The sequence below is a fragment of the Nansenia antarctica genome (genome assembly GCF_963989245.1).
Source record: "Nansenia antarctica genome assembly, chromosome: 16".
NCBI lineage: Eukaryota > Metazoa > Chordata > Actinopteri > Argentiniformes > Microstomatidae > Nansenia > Nansenia antarctica.
In genome coordinates, this window is record NC_137686.1 from 18,569,585 (window position 1) to 18,593,320 (window position 23,736).

General features: G+C 45.7%; 2 protein-coding genes across 2 annotated transcripts in view; both read left to right on the forward strand.

The window, feature by feature from the left end:
• Window positions 1-986: 986 nt before the first annotated feature.
• On the forward strand, window positions 987-4,788 carry tmem236 (transmembrane protein 236; the record flags this gene model as incomplete). The annotated part of the gene is made up of 4 exons (XM_080546381.1): window positions 987-1,240; window positions 1,649-1,721; window positions 2,990-3,113; window positions 4,160-4,788. The coding sequence occupies 4 exons, from the start codon at window positions 987-989 to the stop codon at window positions 4,786-4,788; spliced, it is 1,080 nt and encodes a 359-aa protein (XP_080402507.1).
• Window positions 4,789-9,799: 5,011 nt separating this feature from the next.
• Window positions 9,800-23,736, forward strand: part of cacnb2b (calcium channel, voltage-dependent, beta 2b) — a gene marked incomplete at its 5' end in the record, with an annotated part of 29,439 nt that continues 15,502 nt past the window's right edge. Inside the window, one exon of the mRNA XM_080546354.1 lies at window positions 9,800-9,847. Within this exon, the coding sequence (XP_080402480.1) occupies window positions 9,800-9,847 (48 nt within the window). The remainder of the gene's footprint in view (window positions 9,848-23,736) is intronic.

The window sequence follows — 23,736 nt, forward strand, 5'->3', positions numbered from 1 at the left end:
GACCAGATGGAATCGTTGCCATCTTGCTTGTACCTATCCAATCCTTTCAGATCTACACATGTGTCTGGATGGTACTAGAGGGGTCAGGGGTGGTTCCCTGGAGAGAGCCGGGGAACCGTGTGAACAAGAGCCAGTTAACTCAACGCACCACTTTTGCACCACAAGACGGGATGTGTTCTGTGCGGCCGTGATGGGATCTTAACTTATGGGAATGAGACGCTGCCTGTTTTTACGTTTTAAACCTCATTGTTGTAAAGGCTCTGTTAAATGTACCCTGCCGTTTCTATGTACTATTTTAACCATAATTATTGATTGGTATTCACAATAAAACTAGGCCAAATGTACAGAATATTGTGTTGTTTTACTGAATGTAATTTGTAACCATGATTTTATCATTGTTTTATCATAAGTTTTATCATTTAATTTATTATTGATTTTTCAGGTTAATTCCATAGCACGTACAAATATGGTCATGTTCTTATTACTTTTCTTTTATGACGTTTTCACCTTTTGTTTTTGCCACTAGATGGCGATATAGGCCTTAGTTGACATTTTGTGATAATATCCAAGTGTTGATAATTCCCCCATAGTGGTTGGTCACATAGTGGGTGTATTCTAAGCCATCCAAGTTATTTTTCATGATTTACAGTACACCTCTAACAATTCACCAATGCAATTTAAATAGATCAGGTCGAGGCTAAGTAAACTAACCCTCCTAGAGCTTACAAGATGGGAGTGCCTCTTTCTGTGACCCTATAAAAAGGCAAGCGTGACTGCCGTCATTACCTCGCCAATAAAAGTATACGATTCCCAGTGCAGTGTAAGCAGTGTTGCTGTGCAGAGTCCAGGCGTAGGTTGACTGGTTGGTTCACTGATTCCTGGTTTGGGGGAAATGCTAGTGGACATTCTGTCTTGGCCCTGAGCTCGAACCAGCGATCAGAGGGGAAGGGGAACTGAGACTCTGACACACAGGGACAGACGCCACCATGCCATCAGGGAAGATCATCAAGATCGTCGTCTATGAGGTGTTGCAGTTCGCCGCTCTCTGCGTGCCTGTCTTCGTGGTCATGGTGAGGTTCGGGTCCCTCATGCACGATTTGAAACCAGGGGATGTGACGGCCTATTGGCTGGTGGTGGCGGCCTCCATTGCCTATGTGACCTCGGTGACCCTGCTGGTGTGGGTCCCTCTGAAGTACTTCATCTTGAAATCCCGGAGGTTCATTACAGAGATTACACAGTGGTGAGTGAATATGAGGATGGTCATATGAGGATGGTCATAGGAATATCCAGAGTCGTAGGATGGAGTGTATCTATTAATTTCTATGGCGGAAACAGCCTCCTTGCTGGAGTAAAGTAGCTTTTCTGGGTGTTTGGATAGAACCTGTGTTGGAGGCTTGAAACTTTTTTCATGTTAACTTGCACCTAATTGTTGATGTATCAACCGGGGGGGGGGTGGATTCCATTAGGTTATTTGGGATTGTGGCAAATTTAATCAAAAACATTTCTGATTCAATTGTATAGGCAGTTTTAATGTTAAGATTAACACATTTTTTACATCAATAACATCAGTTATTGATCAAATCATTCTCTTGAGATATTGGATCGTATGCATCGGCTGATACACTAAAACAGATGTATTGTTTTTCAGGAGACCCACAACTTTGGCCTATGTGATATTGTGTACATTACCATGCTTCGCAATCTTGATGGCCAGCTCTAAGGTAATCTCATTTACTCACTTTAAAAGCATTTTGTCACTGAAAAAATACTGATTCACCATTCTGTTTATGACTGAGCTGCATATCGGGTCATATGGGGATGGGGTCCAGTAGAGGGGGGGTCCAGTCAGGGGGCAGGCTCGTTGTAATGAGTGGAATGAGAAATGCTGTTTGATACTGTTGGGGTTTTATATAATTTTATACTGAGAAATGTAAGTCTCTACAGTTTGGCGAATCTAGCACTCAAGGAAGGCCCATTTCCTTCCTGGAAGGGATGGGCCAAGATCTGTGGCGCGGTGAATAATTTTGACTATGGACAGGGCCATAACTTGTGTAACTACGGATTTGTATATGATTGGTTCCCAAGAATAGTGACCTCATGACCAAGGACAGTTCTATAAATACGAGTCCCACCCATCGTTGGGGGCTTTTTGCTTTTGGGCTATTGCTTCTTGCTTATTGGTCTGCTCCTTTCTCTCTGCGCTCATGTAACTTTGCTTAATAAAAGGCCTCTTTGGAGACAATTGATCTAAGCTCTTTGTGCTTTATACGTTTTACTAAATCTATTAAGAATCAATTATATCCACAACAACACCATCCCTCGTTCCTTTCCATACATCATAATGAGCCCGTCCTCCGATTCTTACCTCCACCAGCCTCCCCAGGTGGGGTCCTTCAAGAATGTTAGTGACAGTCATGTGTGACATTCTCTAATTTAAGAAGCGTCTCGTGTGAGAAATATGTGGGCACAGCCACTGAATGACAGGTGACTCAATGGTAAATAACTTTTATCACGGGACCAGAACAGTATGAGCCTGAGGTATTCAGTAACTGAACACTAAACACAACCGATTGGCCATTAACCCGAAACCTAACCTGATCCACTCTGGAATGAAGAAGGAATTTAAACACAACTCAAAGGTTACATCATGGCACCTTGTGTTTCATCCTAACACAAGCAAACATAACGTAAATAACGGCGACAGACCGCCATAGACTTAGTTCACAACATTAGCATGACACATTTATGCATAGGATACTTCTTTAAGACGGTGTTAAGGACATTCAGTGACATCTTAATGTGGTTTATGGCTTTTGGTCGTAAAATCCGATGGGTTCCTATAACATGGAATTTATGTGCGTGTGTTTTATTCCCTGCCAAAAATACCCGCAAGGAAGTCTTTGATTTCCTATTCCTTTGTGTGGCTTTGCCAGAGATGGATTCTAACCTTTACTCTGTCTCCTCTGGCTCCCTTTGTTATCTGTCCTAGGTGCAGGTTGATAGACACGCCAAGTCCGACCACTTCACTGAGCTGCCCGTCTCTCTGGTGCTCCTCGCTCTCATCTGTGTGGACATCATAGAGAGGATTCGGCCGTGTCGACTCACTGGACAGGGTCAGAATCACCCCTACTGCAGCTCCCTGCCACACCCTCACCTTATCCCTGCCGCACCCTCACCTTATCCCTGCCACACCCATACCTGCTTACCTCATTTACACATGCACTTTTTGTTGTTGTTGTTGTTGTTGTTTTTATTGTATTTTAATGTATTTATGTGCAAACAAACAAAAACATATGATGTGCAGTGCAACTATTGCTTCACTGATATTATCTGGATTTTCCCATGAACTTGACATACATGATATATACATGGTATTATTGATCTAGTGCCTGAAATGCTTCTAGTTCTAGCTATTTGTGTTTCCCACAAGACCATTAGGACATATAGGATTGTAGGAATAGGATTATTTTATCTCCATACCACTGCACATTATCAATACGAGACACATTTAATTGCTATGAGAAACTGTAGACCATTATAAGAATGGCAGCTTCCACGGGAAGGTTTGGCTGAGACTTTTGGCTATATTTTGTTAATAGCAAAGCATATCTAATATTGATAATCTGACTCCAATGTAATTATCACTATGTGCAACGAATTGTTGAGTCTGTGCTGATTTAGGGCAAGAATGGTCAAATAGAGTTGTATGGTGGGCAGTGTGCAGTTGTTATCTGTTGTTGTGTTGTGTCCTAACAGCAGACACTGTACTGTATGTGTCCAAGAAGAAATTCCTACGGGACAATAAAATCTTTAATCTTGTTTTATCTTCAGCTGGGGGGCACTTATGTTGCGTAGCGGGTTAAGCGCTGACCATGTAACCGCAGGGTCCCCGGTTCGATTCCGGCCGGGGACATATCCTGCATGTCATCCCTCCTCTCTCTCACCCATCCTTCCTGTCTAAATCTTCACTGTAACCGTCAATACAAATTAAAAATATGAGTGGGACTGCCCCACTCAGAAAAAATAACTTTAAAAAAAGACCCTTCAAACAAACTCTCAACATGCCAGTACTTCTACTGACTCTGGGAAATGACATGGGTGATTTCTATAATCCTGTGATAATTATGCTTATGTGGTTATACCCTCTTGTCTTTGCCAGTGGACAGTCTGGAGGCGGACCTTGACATGCCTGGCCCCGTCCTCACCCATCTGGAGTCTGTGACCACAGTATCGGGCCAGCTGGACCCTGGCAGGGGGCAGAACGGGTCGGCCGTCCTACCTGAGGGCAGTAACGGATCAGCTATGGGTCGATGGAGGGACCCGGAGGCGTACAGTCCCTCTACGGTCACCGCACGGTCGTCAGGCATGGCCTACCTTTACTCCTCCTCCTCTCACTCCCACTCTGGCCCCCTCCGCTTCCTGTGGGCGCGGGACGTGCGGTCGGAGATGTTGGTAGACAGCTTCCTGTTCTGGATGGACACGGTGGAGCTGGTGAGGGTGGTGGGGGAGCCGGAGGTGTTCTACTCTGGCTGGGTGTTCCCCATCTACATCCTGGCTTACTTCTCCACTCTTAGGGTGGTCATCACACCCCACAACCCCCTGCTGTCCTTCTGTGGGTTCGCCACCCAGGACCTCCCGTTCCTCATTGTACGATTGGCTCTGATTAGTGTTTTCGGTTATGTGACGCCCTTGCTCTACTTAATTAAAAACCTGCTGGTGTGCCTGACTTTCATCTACTTCACCTTCATGACCAAGCTAAAGATCTTCAGAAGTGAGAGGATGTTTTGAAGAACTATCTCTTTTTACGTTCAAATTAAGTCCTTTCTTTTAGTTGGTGACTGCACAGCATGTGTTTTCATTGTAGCACATGGATGCATTGACATGTTGATATACACTCACCGGCCACTTCATCAGGTACACCTTGCTAGTACCCAGTTGGAACCCCCTTTTGCCTTCAGAAATACCGTAATTCTTCATGGCATAGATTCAAGAAGGTGCTGGAAACATTCCTCAGAGATTTGAGGCCATATTGACATTATAGCGTCACGCAGTTGCTGCAGATTTGTCGGCTGCACATCCATGATGTGAATCTCCCCTTCCACCACATCCCAAAGGTGCTCTATTGGATTGAGATCTGGTGACTGTGGAGGCCATTTGAGTACAGTGAACTCATTGTCATGTTCAAGAAACCAGTTTGAGATGATGTGAGCTTTGTGACATGGCGTGTTATCCTGCTGGAATTAGCCATTAGAAGATGGGTACACTGTGGTCATAGAGGGCAACAATAATCAGATCAATAGTCAGAGCAACAATAATCAGGTAGGCTGTAGCATTTAAACGATGCTCACCATCAGCCTGAACCGTTGATACAAGGCAGGATGGATCCATGTTTTCATGTTGTTGTTTATGCCAAATTCTGCCCCTACCATCAGAATGTCGCAGCAGAAATCGAGACTCATCAGAGCAGGCATCGTTTTTACAATCTTCTATTGTCCAATTTCGGTGGGCCAGTGCAAATTGTAGCCTCAGTTTCTTGTTCTTAGCTGACAGGAGTGGCACCCGGTGTGGTCCTCAGCTGCTGTAGCCGATCTGCTTCAAGGTTCGACGTGTTGTGCGTTCGGAGATGCTCTTCTGCATACCTTGGTTGTAACAAGTGGTTATTTGAGTTACTGTTGCCATCCTTGGTAAACCCTAAACCAGCCCGTCTGGCACCAACAATCATGTCACATTCAAAGTCACTTAAATCACCTTTCTTCCCCCTTCTGATGCTTGGTTTGAACTTTAACAGATCGTCTTGACCACGTCTACATGCCTAAATGCATTGAGTTGCTGTCACATAATTGGCTGGATAGTTGCGTTAACGAGCAATTGAAAAGGTGTACCTAATGAAGTGGCCGGTGAGTGTAGATGAGCATTTTGACTCCTTAGCCAACAGCTACAAATGCATGTTAACCCCACCCAATGAACTTGCAAATTCATGTACAGTAATATCAGTAATATCAAAGACTTGAATCAATGTACAGTGTATCCTGAATTCTTTCTTTTTTAAGTTGGATGTGTTTGAATATAACGTTTGTATTTATTCATGCGGCATCGGATAATGTATCTTTTTGTGTTTACTATATCTGAAGAGGTACTGCAAAAGATGTCAAGATGTAAGTAATTTGAACTTTTTAAGAATTCATTGTTTATATTTTCAAGGACGGCGTAAAATGTATTGGGAGTTGTACCTAGTATCCATAATAATAAATAAATATGTTGTTATATGAAGCACACGTGTTTGCCTGCATTGGGATTCGGAGGGTATAAGACAGGGCTTGATGCTCACAATAGAGTCATGAGTTACAGCACTGCATGCAGAATAATTGACTCATGAATATGAATGAACACATACAGACCATCGCTTATAGATGCCAACAAATCTTGATACCAATTCACAACTTGACATGCAGATACATACAAGATAACGTTTATCAATGTACCCCTTGTGCATGTTAGTACATAGGCCTATTGTACCTTACACACATAGCAGCACATCAACACAAGCTATCCTCCTCTCTCTCCTGTCACTTTTGATTGTAAGCTTTGTCCTTGGGGATGCCAAGATTTCATCCAGCCCATTCTTTAGCCTGTGGCTCTACCAGCCTATAGTTTATGAGGCACCCTTGGCATATCACTCATGGGAATGTATCCTTGGCGCGTCTGTGTGTGTGTGTGTGTGTGTGTGTGTGTGTGTGTGTGTGTGTGTGTGTGTGTGTGTGCGCGTGTGTGTGTGTGTGTGTGTCAATGCAGGATGCAACAGGGACGAGACAGATAGATGCTTATATATAATCTGCAGTCCTCCACCAGGACAGATCTGACAGAGTGACGCCCCACGGAGCACTTGGTCTTTGTCCCCGTGATCGATGGCCGGGGCCGGCAGGAGAGACAGAGGATGGGAGCTGCCAACCCCTCCCTCCCTCCCTCCCTGACAGGAGCAGGTATGGAAGTACAAGAATAGCACACTTCCAGCAACTCTCATGATGACAGAGCACTTGTATTTCAAAAAGACGACATCTGTAGCTATTCATAATGAGATAAGTTCACCGTGGGCTGTGAGATTGGACACACACATTACTGATGATATACACGGCTGATGGCCAGACACCAGGCAAGTGAGTCACTAAGGGGGTACAGGTGATGTGTGTGTGTGTGTGTGTGCGCCCGTGCGCGTGTGCGTGTGCGTTTGTGGGTGGGTTGGGGGGGTGTCTGTGTAAGCAGTCATCTAGGTAGCTGTCTGAAATATGAGCAGGATTAGTCTTTAAGATTCTGCTTTCATCACTTGTGAAAGTGTCAGCGGAATAAATTAACATGATTTCCCCATATCCCTCCTCTCCTCTTGAATGATTCATGCCATAATCTATAGAACAGCATAGGATAGCAGGAGTTATTGCAACGACTCTGAGTATCTACATACTAAGGATGTTTTTATGATTGATCATGATTGATGATGATATAACTTACTTCCCTGCACTATTGCCACCTTATCTTGTACTATGCCTATTCTTTTTTGTCTCTTATGTCCTGTACTACTGACACTTTTTTATCTTGAATTATGCTTGGTTTATTATGCCCTAATGCCTTGTGCTGCAATGCAATGTCAGGATCCGAAGCCTAAGAATTTTACTCTGTTACGCTTGTATAATGTGACGTAACAATTACTTGAAACTTGAAACTTGAAACCTTTGATCATAGAGTGTATTTCTATGATCTTCAACATAAGAATCAAATGAAGAATAAAGGGTTCTCCAAGGCAGAGGCTTTTGCTTCGAAATACCTCACACGCTCTTAGGGAGAGGCTTTGCATTTATTCATTGAGTTTAAACTTCATAGTCAGCATAATGAACAGACAGGGGAAGGACTTACCCACGACGCCCCTGGAGCCTCTTCACAAGAAGACAAGGAAAACAGATGTAAAGGAGAAAAGAGAGAGTCAGGGGAGAGAGAGAAAGAGAGGGAGAGAGAAAGAGAGGGAGAGAAAGAGAGGGAGAGAGAAAGAGAGGGAGAGTCAGAGGAGATAGACAGAGAGAGAGAGAGAGAAAGAGAGATAGAGAGAAAGGGAGACTGAGATATATACTGTATATATAGGGAGACTGAGATATATATATATATATATATATATATATATATATATATATATATATATATATATATATATATAGAGAGAGAGAGAGAGAGAGAGAGAGAGAGAGAGAGACACAGAGAGAGAGAGAGAGACACAGAGAGAGAGAGAGAGAGAGAGAGTCAGAGGAGATAGAGAGAGAGATAGAGAAAGAGAGAGAGAAAGGGAGACTGATATATATATATATATATATATGTATATATATATATATATATATAGAGAGAGAGAGAGAGAGAGAGAGAGAGAGAGAGAGAGAGAGAGAGAGAGATAAAGGAAAGAGAATAGCAGATGGAAGGAGGTGAACAGAGAGACAGAGGGGAAACGTGTGTGGGGGGTGCGGGCTGGGGGGGGTTCTGTTAGAGGAGGGAGGACGGGAGGGGCTTTAAATCGTTGGGGCTAGAGGCACATTTGAATTCAGGCAGTGTGTCTCCTGCGCTAGCGGAATGCTACCTGCTCTAGCATGGCAACAGAGTAGCAGCAGTATCCTTCGTCTGCATCACGCACACACGCACACACGCACACACACACACACACACGCACGCACGCACACGCACCGCACACCCGCACACACACACACACACACAGACCATCACCATTCACCGAAGGAAGAGAGTGACTCAGGTAAGCGGGAACGCCCATGGGGAGGAGCCTTGAGAAAGAGGAGGAGTCAGATATTGTAGCCCAGGACAATGGGAGGAGAGATAGACAGGGAGGAGCTACTGAGGACCTGGAGGCAGAGGAGGAGGCGGAGGATGTAGCACAGAGGAGCACACACACAAAACTCAAATGTCAGCCTCTGGACACGTTTCCCAGGGTGGGCTGGAGAGAGAGAGATACGTAACGGCAGTTCCACTCCGGAACTCTGATTGGATAGCGGCGAGAGAAGGTCCACCACAGCAGGAGAGACACGCAGGAAAATTATATTTATTATGACTATCAATCTCACATTGGGGGCTCGTGATAAGGGCAGGGGGCGGGGGGCGGGGGGGGTGGGGGGCAAGCGACAGGATGGGTGGCACGGAGAAGGAGGGGGGGTGGGTAGTAAATAAATAAAAGAGAGAGAGAGAGGATGAAAGGAGAGGATCCCATTGAGATGAAGTGAGAAGAAACGCACACGCGCACACACACACACCCACACACACACACACACACACACACACAGACAGACACAGAACACAAACACACCTCTCTCGACACGCTAGAGTGTGTATGTCTTGCACGTCTAGAGAGCCTGCCTGCAATTCGGGATAAGTAGGGATTCCGCTCCCTGCAAGAGTGCCAGAGGACTTTTAAGACGCTGTGACACATTCCGGGATCACCTGCCGCGCCGTGGGATGCTGTCTCTGTCGGGGAGGAGAAAGTCATCTGGAGGAAGAACTTCTTCTGAGAAGAAGGTCTGTTCACACTGATCTCCCTCTCTGTGCACAACGCCCCGGCCCTGACCGAGCCCGTGGACCTACGGAACCGTGGTGGATCTCCCCAGAAACCCAGGAACCCCATTGGCTGGGATCTAGTGATCGACCTCTCCACCTGTACTATGGGGGATCCGGCGTCTCTGTGAGGAGTGAAGAGGAGAGAGAGATCTCCAGTTGGTTTGATCCCGGCCTGTCCTCCCCTCTGGACCTGCTGGATGTCTTGATGTATTGCTGTGGGCTGGGACATTGGCGGAGAGTGCAGTCCACCTATGTAAGTGACCACGGCATCCTTTTGATCCCATAGCAACAGCGGAGTAGTCTGTGGTTGTGAATGGAGGGGGGTGGAGTGGAGTGTGTGTGTGCGTGTGTGTGTGTGGGGGGGGGGGGGTGTATAAAAAGCTGATAAAAGGCATAACATCGTATAGAAGAATTGAACAATTATTATTCTATGTTCTAGGTGTACACAACTTGAATCTGTATTATACAGTAGAGGGTTTATTTGGCAGATGCTTTTGTCTGATGGTGTGAGGGATGTTAGTTCAGTCTTGGTCTACATTTCACAGTGTGTGTGTGTGTGTGTGTGTGTGTTTGTGTGTGTGTGTGTGTGTGTGTGTGCACGTGCGTGTACGTGTGTGTGTGTGTGTGCGCGTGTGTGATGCCTGCAGTCTAAGCAGTCTGTAAGCTGTAGTGTACTCGCAGTTCTTATGTGTGATGCTACCAACCTGTTATCTGCAGTTACCGCGGTTACGGCACAACACTCAATTATTGGCGTTTGGCTGAAACTGCCTGCCTTGTTCTCCACTGTGCTGGGCGGTTGCCACAGGACAGACAGTTCTCTGTTGAAACAGCTCACATAGAACACACACATACACACACACACACACACACTCACGTTATAGATTTTTAGAACACAGGAGTTCATGAAGAATACGAAAAAACTATCGAAGAAGATACCATTACATGTTCTTGCAACATCCATTTTTTCTGAGGCAGGCAACACATCAGTTTTCAATGTAATTTGCTTTTAAGTTAAACCTCAGCTATGCGCATCGGACGGATGCGGTATTAATGACTAAGGATAGTCATGGCGGTAGTAGTGTGCATGTGCCTAATATTGATAGAGCACAAATGATTTTGTAGAATAGGGCGAACGTAGGGATTCACAGAATAAGTCTCCCTCGGGTGTCATAATAGTTATGAAAGAGCTCAGGCCATTCTCATGTAGTTGAAAAAAAAAAGCCTGGACACCACACATCCCATATCTGACTGACACCACACATCCCATATCTGACTGACACCACACATCCCATATCTGACTGAGGGTTCTTGTGTCACGCATGAGAGGGCAGTCCAGTGCACACAGACTGACCTCAGTGGGCTGTCTCAGAGCCCGACATACCTCATTATGGACACAGGTTCCACCAGTGTCCTCTCAAAGGCAGACAACAGCTGAGAAGTCAGAGTGAGTGAGTGTTACACTCTCTTTCTCTCTCTCTCTCTCTCTCTCTCTCTGTCTCTCTCTCTCTGTCTAATAAGTCAGTCTCTCTCTCTCTGTCTAATAAGTCCTGTCAAAGCTGACAGTGTAAAGTCACGAGTAGAGGGTGTGAAACTGTCTGTACTGTAGATCGTAGAAGACCTTAGGCTAGCAGTCATCACACCGTCAATAGGCTTACGGTCACGGTAGACGCTGAATAGGCTCTCACTGCAGTCACTGAGATTAACACATGGTGTGTGTGCCTGCTGCCTACCCAGCATTCAGACAGAAAGAGAGGCTTAGAGACCATCATTGATAGCTCAGAGATGGTAAAGCCAATGACGCATCAATATGATGCTACAGACAGCTGAAGTGTTTTTTTTGATGGAGGTGACAGGAAAAAACTCACACTTAACGAAAAATGTCAAACTGCCATTTTTTTCAAAATGGTAAAGCTGACACCTCAGTCACATAGTGCCCATCTATAGTAACTCCTTTTCTTCTCTGTCGTAAGTCAGTCACGTCGTTTACTTCACGGATCACATTGCCCACCAACCACATTCTCAACTGAGATGAATGAAGGGGGGGATCAATCAGTCACAGCTCAATGTCGGCCACTTCACCTCCTACTGTACTTGGCACGCGTCAGTCACACATCCACAACTGTAGAGGTTCGATGGAGAATTCGCCATAAAACACACACACCTGTGGGCTATGGGACCAAGAAAGTAGCCTGAAAATACCAGTAATGTGAGATTAAAGTGTTTGCTAAAGATGTCACTCAAAGCATCAAGTGTGTGTGTGTGTGTGCGTGTGTGTGTGTGTGTGTGTGTGTGTGTGTGTGTGTGTGTGTGTGCGTGTGCGTGTGCGTGTGCGTGTGTGTGTGTGTGTGTGTGTGTGTTCATGTTAGGTTCCCTTGTTGGCAGAAGATGGATGTGAATTACATTAAGTGCTTGTTTGGCTCTCTGAGGTTTTAGGCGGACCACTGTTTGGTGTTCTGTTAGGGGGGGGCTTTTTAATGCTGTGCTGAGAATGACAGTTTGTCTAAAGTGGGGCGTCAGCAGGTGAAGGACACGGCTCTGATCGGGCGACTCTGTGTGACAGTCGGCCCCCATTATGTAAATGAACAGGGCGCTATTAAATCAACGTCGCTTGTCTGGCTCTAGGAGGTGGTTTTTATTTGCTTTCACAACAAATGGACAAATAAACAACAAATAAAAAGGTGGTAAACTTTTAAGAGTTTTACCCGCCTCAACATCGTCTACCGCAGTGGAGGCTAGTAGAGGTACTGTGGAAATCGGAGTGAGGCACGGAACGGAATGAGCTACGGTATCAAACACGTGTGATTTCCACCTCCACCAGCCTCCACTAGTCGAGCATCACCTGACATGGGTCTCCCTATACTCACTATACCATTCCTGACAGCATGGCAACATTCACCCACTGAACACTGAGTCGGGTTGGTCCTCATTATGCTGACGACCAACAGAAGAGGACAGGATGGGCTCATCTATCTGTGGTTTAATGATTTCCCCTTCAACGACTTTTACTGCGTTTAGACGTGCCGTGCAAGAAATGGGACGAACATCAATTATGACATTGAATCCATATCCTGCTGTCTCTGCCAAGGATAAACATACTTTTGAGGCGAGTATTGACTTTGGACACTTTGATCACTTGGATGTTTCCTCCTCTGTTGGAGAAGTCGAAACGTGATCAGTGTCTTAATGTCACAGAGACACATCCCTGTATGGCCGAGGTTACAGTCGACTATTAGCCAAAAGGTCTTTATGACTCCATACACGTCTCATGTCCATTCAGTGACATTCCTTGCAGGAGACACTGGTACAGTGGAGATTAGGGGACATAGGGCCGGTTTCACAGACAAGGCTTAAGCCTAGTCCTGGACTAAATCACACTTTCAATGTAAAATCTCCATTGAAGATGCTTTTTAGTCCAGGATTAGGCTTAAGCCTTGTCTGTAAAACCGGCCCATAGAGTGTGAGAGAGGGATGATTCTGTGAGAGGGATGGTCAGATGTTTTGGAATCTTCATGCTTGTGCCGTTCTTCTTCCAGTCCAATAGCTGAGTGATCTGGCTGCTGAGGTGACCTGTTGTCAGCTGATATGAGCAACAATGACATGCCCTCTAATCCACGTAGAGATAGTGACTGTCTCTCGCTCTCCCTCCTCCTCCTCTCTTTCTCCATTGCTTTTCCTCTCTCTCTCTCTCTCTCTACCCCCCCCCCCCCCCCCCTCCCTATCTCTTAAATCGCTATTCTCACAGCTGTTTGGAGGGCAGGATGACCACTGGCTGGCCCCGGCCTCTAGCAGCGTAGAGGAGGGGCGTGGGGCAGATGTGTCGTTGCATATTCATGCAGAGTTTGAATATTATTATCAGTCTGATGGGGGGCCAGAGCCAGGTCAGAGCCAAAGAAGAGGTGGAAGAAAGGAGAAGAAGAAGGGAGAGAGAGAGAGAGAACTTTCAGCATCTTCGATTTCCGCTCTCAGCAGCACAGTTGCTTGGCGGTCCAGGTTTCTCTCCCACTCCTCCTCCTCTGGCTATTTTTGCCCATATGTAGTCTGGTGTGATTGGACGGCTGTGTTCCAGGCAGATGTCAGGTTTATCTGGCGGTATTTGGCTCAGGAACGTTGTTGGAGGAAGTCAAATTAAAGCCCCTCCATGCCCAGCTGCGTGCTAAGGTGGTGGAGGAGCTCTCTCCGTCTGGAATCGGAGCTGAAGGGAACGGGAAGGAGAAGGGGACTAGTAGGGGCCCTCCTCTGCTCCCTGTAGCCATGTCCAAACAGCCCAAGAACAAAAACGTCTCCTGGGTGAGTAAGTTGTCAGGTGGTGTGGGGTAAAGTGAGGAGGGCTTGCGGGGGGCCAGGGGGTAGCAGGGGTACTAACTGTGCTTTTCTGTTTTGTTGTCTTAATCCGCATTCAGTTGGGTATAATCGTTTTATGTTGTTGTTGTTGTTTGTTGTTTGTTGGAGAGATTATTGGATCAGGAAAAGAGCAAAGGAAGCAACCCACACTAATACGATAGGTTGAAAAAAAAATCATTCCGTTGCCCTTGATGGGCTCCTTAACGCTGCCTCATCGTTTACCCTTCTAAACAGCTGTGTAGCCTCAGCAGGCTGCTGCTACCTGCCTGCCGTGCGTGACAACATGACGTCAGGCCTATTTTAAAAACCGATACCACACGAGAGACCGGCACCACGGAGTGCCGATTAGGCCCAGATCACTGGCTCTGATGTGTTATTATGGTTTCAAATTGAATGAGGCTTCAGATGAATAACTTTTGTTTTGAATTAAGGACGAGTGAAGAGTTGCAGTGCGCGGTGTATAGTCGGTGTATAGTCGAACTCTATCGAGAGTTTTTTCGTCTGCCCCATCCGTTGGCAAAAGCGGCTATTATTTCTGGAGCATGCTTTAAGGGTCAAACAGATGTGTGTGTGGTCCAGATGGCTGTGTTGAATGTGGAGAGGATACAGTGGGCTGGAGTGGTGCCTCCACACGTGTGCGTGCCTACTCAGAGCCTCCAAGCCCTGTGTTACTGGCCCCAGCTTTGTGACACACACACACACACACGCACACAAGTGCATACACGCACGCACACACACACACACACACACCGGCCTATAAGAGGCTTAAGGACAGATGTGCGTTTACGTGTGTGTGTGTGTGTGTGTGTGTGTGTGTGTGTGACAGAGAGAGAGAGAGAGAGAGAGAGAGAGAGAGAACACATGTATGTGCACTGGTGTGTACGGTATATGGCGGTGGGCTGGGGGTGCTTATGTGTGTGTGTGTGTGTGAGAGAGAGAGAGAGAGAGAGAGAGAGAGAGAGAGAGAGAGAGAGAGAGAGAGAGAGAGCGAGCACATGTGAACACATGCATGTGCACTGGTGTGTACGGTATACGGTGGTGGGCTGGGGGGGGGGGTGCTTATGTGTGTGTGCGTGCGTGCGTGTGTGTGTGCGTGCGTGCGTGCGGATGCGCGCGTGTGTGTGTGTGTGTACTGTATGTCTAGTGATGCGGTACATGCCAGTCTTTTTATGTAGCAGAAGGGGATGATGGTAAAGCAATATGGGGGCTTAACACTACGCTACACTATGACTCCATAAGGTCACTCTCACTCATCACATTCTCACTACCAACTGTAGAACATCTGCCACTGCCCAGTGGCTGAGGGCCTGTGCTCCAATAGCGAATTGATAAACAACACATTGAATAAATAACTTAATTATCACCTTCAGCAGCACATTCAAACTGAACAATACTGTCGAGAGGAATCAACCTCTCTCTAACCCTTGTTTAAGGAGATTTGAGGGTGCCATAGACCAGATTAAGCCTAGGTTAAGCCTGGTTCAATCTGAGGTCATGTATTACATCAGTGGAACGTTGTCCAGTAAGACATACCGCTGTGGGACGGCTGTGGTTCAGGAGGTAGTGCCGGCGTCTAATGATCGCAAGGTCGGCGGTCCGATCCCTGGCTGGCCACATGTCGAGGTGTCCTTGGGCAAGACACCGAACCCCAAATTGCTCCCAATGGGCCGGCGCCTTGCGTGGTAGCTTGCCGCCATTGGTGTGTGAATGGGTGAATGAGAGGCCGTTGTAAAGCGCTTTGTAATAAGGCGCTATATAAGTCAGTCCATTTACATTCTGTATCTTTTGAATGGGGGTGCTTCAGAGCTATCTTTGCCATAACGAACCAAAACAGACCATAGACCCCCACTTTTCAGGCACTTGGCATCTGATTATAACCATGACCTCTTTCTTCATCTCATCTTGCCTCCTCTTGGGTGTAAAACAAACAAGAACCCATTAGGAGAACACTTGGTATTGTGACCAACAGACTAGTAGATGTGCACTCAATCAAGGGCTAGTAGTACTGTGTGCACTGTACACTCAGTCAAGAGATCTCTGCTGTTCCAGTGGGCTCCTAGGGGAGTGGGACTCCAGTGGGTCCAGTGGATCTCTGTTATCATGTGGTCCTGATTGTGTCACGACATCTCACATGATGACGGTGGTCGTAATGGACAGTGGAGCGGAGGGATATTAATAGTGATGTGGAAGTTGTTCCAGAGCTCCAGATGTATGTCTGACCCAGTCAGGTCAGGTCCCACCCCCCACTGCTCCCCCCCCAGCCCGGCATGTATGCAGCCAAGCACACACATAAGGGACAATCTTGCAATGACATTATGTGGACACATTATATATACACATTATGTAGGAACACACACACACACACACACACACACACACACACACACACACAAACATGCACACACCTTGAATGCTTTGTCACTTGATATGTCTCATTTGAAGGTGAGTGTGTGCAAAGTAGACAGCCATGAGGCATTGTGAGGAATACCTGAAGTGTTGTAGGTTGATATTCAACCTGTTTATATGACAATCAATGCTATTACAGGTCTGACACTGATGGAGAGACCAAGAATAAGAAGACATAAGACCAAGATCAAGAATACATCATTCCATAAAATAGAATAGAATAGAATAGAATAATGGTAAATCAGGACATTCATCAAATCAGTGGGTTAATCAATAATAGTCAATAAGAGTGAGTTAAATCAATGTAAACATACATCAAACACACACAGTAAGTGTGGTTAGGTAGGCTACATAGCATGTGTGTCATGGTGTTTGCATTTTAATGGCATCTCACCATTTGGAACTGAGCCCTTGGCTTGTAGTCTACTTCCATGTGTGCAGCCAAACCCCAGCAAGTTGTTTGGATGGATTGACTCACTATCTATCTGCCGTCCCATGCAGAGCGGATGTACTGGATCACACACAGCATTGAACAGACATGAGAGATGACTCTTCTTTGCAGACTCAGCACTTGTAACAGTGCGCTCGTGGAGAGGATGGAACAGGATACGACTTCAAACACCGCTTAGGTCAGGACCGGCGCGCGGAGGAGCAACAGATGGAGCCACGCTGGGAATTAAGCCGTTAATGCCCCGAGGCTCGGGGACATCCAGGCGCAACTCCACACACACACTTCTAATACGAGTTAAGTGAACGGCGACACGCCACTCGTCCTCGCCGAACGCCGTCTGTCTGATTTGCGCGCAAGATCCCGAATCTGTAACGATTGTCGCCGTTTCATTTATATGACATAGCTCTCTCGGATACTATTGCTTATCGATCGCTTGAAAAGTTCTAGCCCTTCTCATGGCATATGGGTCAATGTTTGCACTATTGCAGCCAGGAGAACAATCGGACATTTAATAGTGTCCATCACAGCCTTGGAGCGACCAAAGGCAGCCCCGTTTAACCGCAATGCCGCCCAAGAAAAAGGTAAACTATTACAAACCTCTGTGTGTTTGTGTGTGTGTGTGTGTGTGTGTGTGTGTGTGTGTGTGTGTGTGTGTGCGTGTGTGTGTGCGCGCGCGTGCATGTGTGTGTGTGCGTGCGTGCCTGCGTGTGCGCGCGCGCGTGTGTGTGTGTGTGTGTGTGTGTGTGTGTGTGTGTGTGTGTGTGTGCGTGCGTGCGTGTGATGAGCAGGGAGGATAGGAGAATGTACCATCTGTTGCGCGTAGCATAATCTCTGCGTGAGGCCCTTCTGCACCACTGCACTGCAACACTTAGGACTTGTGTGCTTAGAATGACAAGGTTCTATCTCCGTTTAGAATGATAAGGTTCTATCTCCGTTTAGAATGATAAGGTTCTATCTCCGTTTAGAATGATAAGGTTCTATCTCCGTTTAGGGTAGTTCAGAGATATTGAGCTTCAAAGTTTTTACATTCCATTATGTTTTGTGAGATGGAACCTTTGTATTTTATGAATTACTAACTCAAAAATGTCAACATTTTTAAAATAACACCACACAGGCATTAATAAACACCTAATGAATCAGAGTAGCCTATGTAAAAAACTCAATTTTGACAAAAATGGAGATGGAACCTTATAATTCTAACGTCACGATTTGTGTGCAGGGTTGAGTTATTCCAACCTGCCCGTGTCATGAAGCGACTCTGGGAGGAGTCTGTATCCTATAGGAAACAGGTTTAGGTTGACAGTATTTTTGTGGTTGATAATCAAATATATAGGCTACAATTGTATTTATATTGCATGCATATTTATGAGTTTAACTGAAATAAGCCTACTGAAAACTGCCCTCCATATCATACATGCATTTTGTTTTGGATGATACAGGAATAAGTCTACATGACATATAACATAAGACCAGATATGACCTCTATTTGACATGCCCACAACTTTTAGATGATATGTGTTGATCAAAGAAGAAGTGGAGTGGCAAGGCTCTTTACTTTAACCAGGAGAGTAGGCCAAAACACATGTCGTTCAGTTGTTGTATTGCTTAACGTACGTATGCATGTATTGCAAGTATTACAGCTGCTGCATATTTTTTTCATTCAACCATGGTAGCCTGTAATATTCTGGGGAATTCATAGGCTGAGCAATATTGAGCCTAAAAGGTTACCAGCAATTTGAGTTCCAAATATTAGGCTTTGAGAGAGAGAGAGAGAGAGAGAGTTAGAGAGAGAGAGTTAGAGAGAGAGAGAGAGAGAGAGAGAGAGAGAGAGAGAGAGAGAGAGAGAGAGAGAGAGAGAGAGAGAGAGAGAGAGAGAGAGAGAGAGGCACTCCTGGGTTGGCCCAGCCTACTGTTGTCTGCAGGAAAGGCCCAGTGCTTGTTACCCAGAATAGGAAAAGCCTCTTAGCTGTTAGCCGAGATATCTTCTCTCCCTGACTTGAAGAAATGGAGCAAGGCATTTGGAAAGTTGTAATTGAAGGACAAGGAGTTTCAATTAGATGTATTATTCACTTTGCTATTCATTTTATTTCGTTTTTAATTTGGCAGCTTCAATCTTGTATTTACATTTTTTGATAGAAGAATGAATAGAGACTTTTATATTAACATAAATTAACAAAAAAAGAATGCAACTTTGCATTCCTTTCAATGCCCAGTACACAGTATCAGATTACATCATATTCTCTCTGTGCAAGCAAAGCAACCCACCACTACTGACGGGAAATACTGCACATCACCCCTGGCCAAATATGAAATGTATCCTGTTATACTAATGTAGTTATTGTATTGTTGTATCTGTCTTATATTGTGTTTGACTGCCCTACAGCAGAGAACGGGCCTTAGGCAGCAATCCCAGTACTGTTAGCAGAGTGAGAGGAGGTTGCATTTGTCTCAATCTCTCCAAATCCTGGATTGAGGCATGCCATCGTAATCTCCTTACTGAGAGACAATCATGACCAAGAGCAATACAGGGCAGAGAGGGCGGGGGGTGTGGGGGGTGAGAGGTAGGGAAGGCGGGAGAGCGAGATGAGAATCTAAGCTTTGACTATTCTCTCCCTTTGGTTATTATTTTCTTCAATACAGTTATTTTTTATCTACAGATCTTTTCGGCATGCACCATTGTATGTATTCTCCGGTGTATTTAAGCCAGGGGAGGCTGGTGGAGGTTGAAATCGGAGGACGGGCTCATTGTAAACGTGTTTGATACCATTCCTTATTCCGTTCCATTCATTACATGCATTCATTAGCCTGTCTTCCGATGTCTACCTCCACCAGCCTCGACTGATAAGATCACTTTCAATATTATAAAAGAGATCAGGGGAGTTAGCATGTGTATTGTTGGGATAGGCATTGATGAGAGCAGCTGTGGAAGATAACTGTATGTATTGTTTAGTTAACAGTGTATCATGTGAGCTCCGTAGAACTCTGTGGACCGGAGTGATTGAGTTACAAACATATCTCACATATTTGTTTGAAAAATCCAAACTCTTATAATTATAGACACTTTAAGTTACACTTTTATCAATAAAATACCATAATAAACCACAATGTCAATTACGTTTAAGCTGTAAAATATTTAACTGCCATTTTCAGCTGCAACTGTGGAGACTGGTCTCTCATGCCAAGCTTAACGGTGAGGTGCCAGAACGGCCATATCTGTTTCATGCCAGTAGTAGGCTTGGGGCGCGATGCCAGCTACCCCTGACAGATGAGGCCGAAGCGCTGATGAAGCAGGACCTGAAAGAACTGGACAGAAAACACATGCAAATTGGTACCCTGATAACAGCAATAGCAGTGAAGCGCATCATCTTTACGATTTATATCACCCAAGATAGATTACTTTAGTCTGAACAAAGAGGAAAGAGAGGTAGAGATGAAACACATTTATTATTTAGTCACTAGAAGGGCACTTTTTAACAATTGCTGGGCGTGAATGAGAAAGATTGTGAATACCTGGGCTGGCAGCCAAAGCCGTTTATGGGCAGACAGGAAATTAGTCTCAATTAGATCACTGACCTACTCTACATCCCACAAAGCTTTGGTGTAAGGCTTTTCTAGAGGCAAGCTAAGCACGTTAATTATTTTTGATTTTTCAACGAGTTTAGAAAGTTACTCTTGGTTCCTTTGTGGGAGGCCTACACATCTCAGCGGTTTTCAATTACAAGCGCTTCTCGGATAATTACTCCCAAAAATCTTAACACGTGAAGTTAATGATTAATTAGGCCTCCTCATCTTGTAATTGTCCTTTTTTACCTTCAGCAAGTTAATAGCACATTTCTTTGGTCCTGTTCTTCCACACTTTCATGTTTGATAGGAGCCCCCACATCCCCACCTCTTCCACTTCCATCGCTCTCTCCTCAGAGGTATTCTGTTTTCTCACACACACACACACACACGCACACACACACACACACACACACACACCTTAAACCTCCCTGTGTCTGTGTGTGTGTGTGTGTGTGTGTGTGTGTGTCTGTGTCTGTCTGTGTCTGTCTGTGTCTGTGTCTGTGTCTGTGTCTGTGTCTGTGTCTGTGTCTGTGTGTGTGTGTGTGTGTGTGTCTGTGTCTGTGTCTGTGTGTGTGTGTGTGTGTGTCTGTGTCTGTGTCTGTCTGTGTGTGTCTGTGTCTGTGTGTGTGTGTGTGTGTGTGTGTGTGTGTATGTGTGTGTATGTGTACGTGCATGAATGTGTGTGCGTGTGTACGTGTATGCGTGTATACGTGCATGCGTGTGTACGTGCGTGTGTGTGTATGTGTGTGCGCGCGCGTGTGTGTGCGTGCCTGCATGCTTGTGTGCATGTCCATCTTACAAGTTACCCTTGGAGTGCCCCGAATGAGGAAGCTAGCACTAGAGTGCTGGGCCAACCTGAACTAATTATTGTGACATCCTATATGCTATGGAGATGTACTGTAGCTGTACTACTGTCAGTATGTCCCTCTAAGGAATACACATTGATTTAGGTGTAGCGTTGAATTACTGTTAGAATGAACACTTCTCTCTGTATTGAGTGGTCCAGTCTCTGGGGACGACGGCTCTGCTGACAAGCACTTACACCTCTTTGTATAGTAGCTGGAGTATTATGGGCTAGGTTTTGCCCAATAGTGCTACAAAGCCTAGTGTTACTGTTTGATGTTTTTCGTAAGCTTCTTTCAGCACAAAAGTTCAAGTTACAATGGCTATTTCATCATGGGAGCAATTTTGCGCTGAGGCTGCAAATTTCTTTGCATTGTTTCCATGGAAACGTCTCCCCATATGTGCTCTGTCTCTATCTCTGGTGGGTACTCCATACAGCAAGCTGCTACGCACGACTAGTCTGCACCCTATATACACAGACCTCATGTTGTAGCCATGTAGCAGTGCAGATCGATTGAACGTGTGCTAGCCTTGAGCTAGCTTAATATCTCTGAATTCCATTCTTCATTGGGTCTCTACACATTTCCAATATTTTGACCATCAAAATGGCTTTTGGTGCATTCTACTAACTGTTTGTTAAAAGGGCTTCATGATAAGTAGTTTTCCCTTGAATCAAAGCAATTTGAAAAATATCAGGCAGTGGATCTTTATTTCCACATGGATGATTCTGTGTGATTCTCCTTTTCGTAAATCATCAAATTCACGAATTCACACGTGTTTGATACCATTCCACATTCCATTCCATGCATTACAATGAGCCCGTCCTCCGATTTCTACTTCCACCAGCCCCCCTTGTGTGTGCTGTTGGCCATGATTCTCCTCACCCTATCAGACATAACATCATCCACAGGCCTTTGCGCACAGCAGAAGTGTCCGGGAACGAGACTGTACCAGACAGGACAGTATAGTACTGTAAGCCTCAGGTACATTACATTGACTCTAACTCAGGTCAACACTGTTGAAGACACCGACTTTTGAGAGTTTGTCCTCCAGGGACTTACAGTACACAGATACAGTACACATTAGAGTAAATGTGGCCAACTGGCTCAACTGTAGGTGGCACAATTCCGTTGATATCTTACTTCGGGGGGGGGGGGGGGGTGATGGAGTCCATGTTCTTTATCTCCCCAATCAGCGGCTCTTTCCTAATGTGGAGTCCTGGCGGCGGCGGTGGCGGCGGCGCGTGCTGAAACAGCTGTGTAAACGCTTTCGGGTGTGGAGGAGTCACCTTGAGGCGCTGATCCCGTCCCGGGGGGACTTTTAACAGGGCAGCGATGGGCCTGACTCACTCCTTCACCCGCCGCCTCCTCCGCCTTCACTCAGTCCCACGTCACGTAATCACATTAACGTGTCAGTGTGCCTCCAACAGGCTGTCCTAAGAGACAGGGGAAGGAGGTAAGGAGACGGTTCATCAGTGTACATGCAACAGACTGTCCGGCAGGAGAGAGAGAAAGAAAGAGAGTGCAAGACGTAGGCAGAGGGTGATAGAAATGAAAGGGAGGGATTGGACACTGGTGGCTGATTAGAGAGAACTGTCATCGATAGAAAGATATACAGTCGAGTACAGTAGCACAATTAAGCGATGTTCTGATTCTGAGTCCGATTCTGATTCTGATTCTTTACCCAAACAGCCTATTTAGCACATTACGTGCTAACACTGACGATCGTTGGCAGTGGCACTATAAAAAGCAATTTACATTCAGTGCATACAGGAGCAGCCCCAACATGAATCACTGATACAATTATTATGGGAAAAATGGTCCAACAGTAGGTTGTTGCAATATTTACAATGCGATGAAAGAGTGCACAGCACACATTGGTTTTGCTTGGTTACATAGCATCATAGCATCCAATCAGCCTATATGTAATATATGCTATTTAGCTTTTATCTAAAGCAACTTACATGGCAGTGAGTGCATACATTGTTCAGTATATATGGTCCCAGCAGGAATTGAACCAACAACCTAAGCGTTGTTAGCACCATGCTGTACCGACGAAGCCACAGAGGACCACCAGCCTCTCTCAGTATGTCCCCATACTAACAGGGGGTGGAGACATCGGAAGACAGCTCGTTGTAATGCATGGAATTGAATGAGGAATGGTATCAATTATCAAACACGCGCACATGCCTCCACAGATATTAGCAAAATACCAAATCACAGTAGTGCCTTTTGTGTTCTATATTGTAAAAATGAGCAATACATTCCTCAGCTTGTTGTGCAGTGCCCTGCCTTCCTCACATTGACAGGCAGCTCTCCTTAACTCACCGGCGGAAACCGGCCTGGTATTGTTTAATAATTCACCAGTGGCGTTTTGTCCTGTTGGCTGCGTGACATTGAGTTGCAAGGGAGGTGGGCGCTGAGAGAACAGATGTCCATGCTAGGCATGGGTAAACAACGACAGGCGCCTGTGCATTACTCTGCTGCCCACTGGAGAACAGAGCACCTGCACCCCTCCTCCTCCTCCACCCCTCCTCC